This window comes from Rhincodon typus, chromosome 11 (genome assembly GCF_021869965.1).
Source record: "Rhincodon typus isolate 14 chromosome 11, sRhiTyp1.1, whole genome shotgun sequence".
Classification (NCBI taxonomy): Eukaryota; Metazoa; Chordata; class Chondrichthyes; order Orectolobiformes; family Rhincodontidae; genus Rhincodon; species Rhincodon typus.
Genome location: NC_063342.1, coordinates 29,488,833 through 29,495,531, shown reverse-complemented (window position 1 = coordinate 29,495,531; position 6,699 = coordinate 29,488,833). Strand labels below are relative to the sequence as shown.

At 39.8% G+C, this 6,699-nt stretch overlaps 1 protein-coding gene across 1 annotated transcript in view; it reads right to left on the bottom strand.

Moving 5' to 3' along the window:
• Window positions 1-6,699, bottom strand: part of LOC109911921 (E3 ubiquitin-protein ligase CBL-B-like) — a 51,734-nt gene that overhangs the window by 32,023 nt on the left and 13,012 nt on the right. Inside the window, exon 2 of the mRNA XM_048603070.1 lies at window positions 4,974-5,120. Coding sequence (XP_048459027.1) covers window positions 4,974-5,120 — 147 coding nt within the window. The remainder of the gene's footprint in view (window positions 1-4,973; window positions 5,121-6,699) is intronic.

Below are 6,699 nucleotides of genomic sequence, written 5' to 3'. Positions count from 1 at the left end.
GGGTCGAGACCCTTCTTCTGAAGAAGGGTCTCAACCCGAAACGTCAGCTTTCCTGCTCTCTGGTGCTGCTTGGCCTGCTGTGCTCATCCAGCTCTAAGCCTTGTTATCTCAAAAATATTCCAGTCCTGATTAAACACATTACTAACCATAATTATTTCCTACATCCTATCAAACATCATTGTCGAGTACCATTAATAGAAGGACAGCAATGACTCTCAGGACAATTAGAAATGGACAATAAATGTTACTAAGGAACCAGAAACAAAATGCATTAAATTTCTCTCCAGACTAGTTGACTACATCCCTATCAGGATGACTAAAAATTACAATCTTATCTATCCTTTCCTTAATAAAAACCAAAAGAACTGCAGATGCTGTAAATCAGAAACAAAAACAGAAATTGCTGGAAAAGCTGAGCAAGTCTGGAAGTATCTGTGAACAGAAATCAGAGTTAACATTTCGGCTCCAGTAACCCTTCCTCAGAACTGCAACCCTGGCAACATCGTTGTAAATCTTTCCTGAACCTTTCAAGTTTCACAACATCCTTCCTGTAACAGGGCAACCAGAACTGTACGCAGTACTTCAAAAGTGGCCTCACTAACATGTTGTACAACCGGAACCGTTGTTTAAGATGGTGGTGGAGTAGGCAGTGGCCGGGATCCTGAGCCCAGGGCTCCTCTGTTCTGTCTGCTTTTTTGTTTTTACTTCACCTCTTGTTCTTTTTTTCTTTTTAGCTTTGCTTCTAGTTACCTTCTGGATCATGCATCATCGGTGGCAACAGCATCGACAAGGAAGGCAGAAGGCAGATTGTTGGGGTCCGGAGCGTGGCAGTGGCCTCATGAGCTTGGAGGAGGCCTCTAGTAGACAGCAGCGATGCAGCTGGTGAGCTCAGTGCAGGACTCAGGGAGACAGCATTATTGAGGCAGCTGGCAGAGAGACGAGCTTGGGACCTGGCATCAGCTGCTACATCAGCAGCGGCGACATCAGTGACTTTGGCCCAGCGGTGAATGATGGCTGGTACCTGAACAACAGTGACTTTGACGGCACTTGGGTCCAGTGCTGGCGGCAGTGAAGCAGTGGCGGAAGAGTTATGGACTCTCTTGATGTTTTTTTTTAAATCTTAAACTATTCAAAATGGTGCTGGATCATGGGGACAGTGAAAGCTTTTCATTGTATTTTAGTGTATTTTTCACCGTAAAATACATGTGACAATAAAATCATTCATTCATTCAACATGACACCCCAACTTCTACACTCAATGGTTTAACAAGTGCTAAATACTTTCTTAACCACCCTGTCTACGCGTGACGAAAATTTCAAAGAACAATGTATCTGTAGCCCTGGGTCTCTCTGTTCAATAACACTACCCAGGACCTTACCATTAACTGTATAAGTCCTGCCCATTTTCGTCTTACCAAAATGTCAACACCTCACATTTATCCAAATGAAACTCCATGGCCACTCTTCAGCCCATTGGCCCAATTGATCAAGATTCCTCTGTAATCTTAGATAACCTTCTTCACTGTCACCTATATCACTAATTTTGGTGTCATCCACAAACATACTAACTTTGCTTCCTAAATTCTCATTCAAATCATTTGTATAAATGACAAACAACAGTGGACCCAGTGCCGATCCCTTTGGAACACAGGCCTCTGCTCCAAAAATCAACCTTCCACCACCACCCTCTGTCTCCTACTATCTAGCCAATTTTGCATCCAATTTGCAAGCTCTCCCTGAATCCCATCGATCTAATTTTACTACCCAGTCTACCATGTGGAACCTTGTCAAGGGCTTTACTAAAGTCCTACGGACAACATCTACTGCTTTGCCCTCATCTATCTTTTTAGGCATATCCTCAAAAAACTGGTCTACATGGACTACAATTTAAAATATCTCAGAATAATAACCTTTATTTGTAATGAGATCATGCTAAAAACATTTAAAATGTTGATGGGAAATTAAAAATCAAATACACACTATCACTGCTTTACTACAAGGTACAATTACAATTAGGAAGCAAGATGGGTTTTTAAACCACGATTAACAATAGCTATATGGTTGCCATTATGCCAGCTTTTTCTTCCAGATTTCAAATCTAATGGTCTAACGGTGACCATGTAGCTATTGGCGATTAACATGGAAACCCATCTGGTTCATTAATGTCCTTTAGGGAAGGAAATCTGCCATTCTTACCTTGTCTGGCTACATGTAAATCCACAACCACAGCAATGTGGTAGACTCTTAACTGCCCTCTGAGCAATTAGAGATGGGCAATAAATGCTAGTCTAGCCAGTGACACCTACATCATGGGTGAATGAATAATCTAAAAAAACTATTCTTACGGCTCAGCTACAACACAACATTGGCCTTTAGTGCCCAGTTTGCAAATATATTACAGAATGAATAAAAAGCAGATCCAATCTGAATATTCAAAAGACAAAAAGAACAATTTGAAATAAAAACAAAGTGCTGGAGAAAGAAACAGAGTTAACACTTAGAGTTCACTCTGAAAATTCTTCAGAACTGGATTCAGAAGTTTCCTTTCATAAATAACACAATTTATCCCTTGCATTGCTTTTGTTGTTAAAATCCAACATGTTGGAAATGTGTTCCACGAAACTATGCCCATTTTACATAATCATCAAATGATAGCACACCAATATTGTCAACTTGTTACAGACATAGACCTGCAAGTCTGTAACATCACAACTCAGGGCTAAATGCACATTAAACAGCAGAAGCAGCATTCACTCCTAATCAATGGATTAAATCAAAAATTCCACAGTCTTACCACATCCAGTCACCAATGGTAGCAGGCAACTAAACCACTGACAGGAACAGGAGGGTCCATGATCATCTCCATCCTCAAAATGGTGGAGCCAAATACATCTATACAAATTATAAGCCTGACAAATTTGCGATCCTCTTCATTTAGAAGTTCCAAAAGTGCCTTTGCCAGAGCTTCGCACAAGTCAGTCAATTTGATACACTTCACATAATATAACAAAATAGTTGAGTGCACTGAATTCAGCAAAGAATGTATGCCCCAACAACGTTACAGCTGTACAGTTGAAGGCCTGTACTCCGAAACATGATACACTCCTAGACTGCCTGTTACAGTTCATCTCCCAAACAGGTATTTACTCAGTGATGTGAAAAATTGCCCAAATGTTTCCTGTCTGTAAAACGCAGGGCAAATTCAATCCAGCCAATTATCACTCCATCAGCAAAATGCCACCAAATGACATCAAGTGGCACTTATTCAGTGATAACTTGTCCATCAATGCACAGTTTGGACTCTACGAGGATAACTTTGCTGCATTGGTCAGTACGTTTAAGGCCAGCATATAGATATTTGATGTCTCAAGGGTGTGGGCAGAAAAGTGAAGTGACACAGTAGATCAGCTGCGATTGTGCTGATTGGCAGAGCAGGCTCAAGAAGCTGTACTGTCCACTCCTGTTGCTATTTCTTATGTTTCCATTTCCAAAAACAGAAAGTCTAACCAACTCCCCTTGACGTTGTCTGGAATTATCCTTGCTAACTTCCCCACCATCAACATCATGGGCAAAGTCGTCACCATGCAACAGAAACTTAACTGAAATAGCCATATACCGTGATTACAAGAACAAATCAAAGAATGAATATTCTGCTGCAAATGACTCAACTTCCAATTCCCCAAACCCTTTCCACTGTCGAAAGGCAAAAGTCACAAGTATGATAGATTCTCTCAAGGGTGCAGCTCAAACAATACTCAAGGACAAAGTAACCTGCGTGAATGCTGGCCCATCACCTTTAACATTCATGCCATCAAGAACCAGCATAATATAGTTGAAGTGTGTAAAATTAAGAAAACGCACTGGAGGAACTCACCAAACATTCTTCAACAGCACCTACCAAAGCTGAAACCTCTATCACCCAGAAAGAAGAGCACAGAAAATGTGTGTGAACACCATAACCTTCAAGATCTTCAAGTTACAAGTAACTTGGAAACATATCACTATCCTTGCTATCATCACTAGGTCAAAACCCTGAAAAAGATCCCTGCTAACAATACAATGCAAATGCATAAATCATAGGAACTACAGTGGCTCAAGAAGGCTCACCCTTGATGCTCTCAAGAGGATTAGGGATGGTCAATGAATGTTGTCCTCGTTAGTGACATTCACACCCCACAAACAAAGAACAAAAAAAGGAGCAGAAGCTGATAGCCAACAAGAATGGACTTCTACTACCAAAAATATTTCAAAATTCACAATGAAATCAGTGTTTCAATTGGGATCTTAATATTTGTGTATTTCAGTGGCCTGTTATTGCATCTTATCTGCAAATCTACTGCTGCGATTAAGAAGCAGTCAAACTATGAAACGCTGTAAAGGTCAAACCAGAGAAGATAATCTAAATGTACTGGAGGCATCTAGAAAAGTAGCAGAAAGCAGCAAAAAAGCATTTCACAACTAGACTGTATAACGATGCAAAGCATAGGAGGTTGATACCATCACGTTCATGCTCTCCGGGGTAATAGTAAATGTGTTGTTAGGGACAGTTGCTAAAAATTTACATGGTCTCAACAGAGAATTAGATAACAGAATGAAATTCATCTCCAGGTCAGCTAGCTGTAAGGAAATTAGATGAATTAAACAGTTTCTACTAAATGAGTTCTTTGGTCAAATACACAACTATATTCAAAATTCAATACAAACTACCACTTAAGTCTCACTCAAAAAGTCATTAAGATAAATGTTAAAACAAAAACAACTTTCTAGTATAGGAAGAGATGGTGTTGAGGTTGGCAAGTACACCATGCTAAGCCTGTTGACAACACTAACAAATGAAAAAGCACTCTGTTTCCCAGCATTGATACCATTCACCTTGATCTAAATATGGTTAAAGAATATTTTTTAAATGGCAATTCTGCAGTTCTGCATTTGAGAAATACTCATTCTACGTACAAAAATATTTTCATACTTACTTGTCATCAAAAGCCCGTTTCCAAAATTCAGCAGCATCTGCCTTCGTGATGCGAAAGTTGTCACCCTGAAAATGGCCAGATGGGAAAATGGCCTTGATTTCTGCCAGCATGTGACTGAAGATGAGCGAGAGCTTTGTAAGGTTCCTCCTGGAGAAGAAAATTGCATACAATAAGACAAATTACTTTAATGTACCCCCAAAATAGATATTCATATGTCATCTAGCATGTTGAAATTGCAAAGCAAAACTCAGCACATAAACACTTTGCAGTTTTCAAACTTGACACACTAATGGAGGAAATAGTTGTTAAGTTCAAAATAGCTTACTTTGTTCCTCTCGTGTGGAATTGTTTTTATTTCATGTCCACATGGTCACCTCCAAAGCCCACCATTCCTCATTCACATGTTACTTCTATGTTACATAAGATAACTGCTCGCATGAGCATAAACATCCTCATGTAAATATTTTTTAATTAACTTGTTCAAAGATGTTTTGATGCACCTCTGGAACAGGTGGGACTTGAGCACAGGGCATCCAGGTCAGGTGGAGGGTCACTATCACAGGACCACAAGTGCCCAGACAACCCCATGTACTGCACATGGATAAAAGTTAGTCAACTGTCACTGACTGACAATGCTTTCCAAAGCTTTCCTGGCTGCACTTTCATCTACAGCCTTTGTAGACTTTGGATCATCCAAACTCCACTCCTTGCACAAAATCTCACTTACAGATCACCCTATCCTCAGTTATTTACAACATATGTCCAGTTCTCCAATGCCTTTCTACATTTTTCTTGACCTTGAATTTAAAATACTTAGCAAGATTAAAATTCCTTCACATCATAATTTCTCCCTATTTGTTTAATCTACTGCAATATTACAAACCCCTCACTAGAACATTTCATGGGGGGTACCATCCCATACATTCTGTAAAAATATTAACCCAAAGAATAAATCAAGTTGCTCCAAAACTTGTATTTCAAAGTTTTAAATCAGAGCAACATACAGCTTATTCACAATACAAACAACATTTAAAAACGTGTTTTAGGAAGGCAAGAACGTAACATGCTACTGAGCAAAAAAATGACCCAACGGGTGTGGTAATACTGTTTTTTCTCTCTCTCACGTCAATGCTCACTAACTTAATTGACAATAGTCTTTGCTTCCTCTTTGCAGCTGCTGAGTTCACTTGACATTCTCAGTCTCAGAGGGCAAACAGCCTACTCCTGCGCCCATTTCTTAGGCCTCACTGCTAACATACATCAATTGCCTTGCATATTGATTCTATTTTAGTTTTAGTCTTTTAAACATTTCCCAGATTGTCAAGGAATTGATGGAAGGCAGCACAATTAAGTCAGTAAAGTTAACAGCAGATGAATGAACTGAAGCCATAAGAGTTGTGGTATCACAATGAGACCAGTGGCCCGCTGTTGGAAAGGCAAGTTGGGATACTTTAAATCCCATGTCGCCATTGAGTAGGTGTTAAGGTTGCAGAATTCAAGTTGCAAGAGAAGCCTGAAAAAGTTCGAGGAGTTCGAAACATGGATGGGAGAGGAATGATGGAATAAAAGAGATGACTAAGACTATTCGAGAGCTCAACAAGTCATGAAGGTAAAGTGCAAATAACTTCCCAGGAACACCAGACGTACAAACACACTCACTTGTGGCAGGTGAAGCTGAGTCTATGGCAGTGGCATCATCCATATGGCTCAAAAAAATTAATACCAC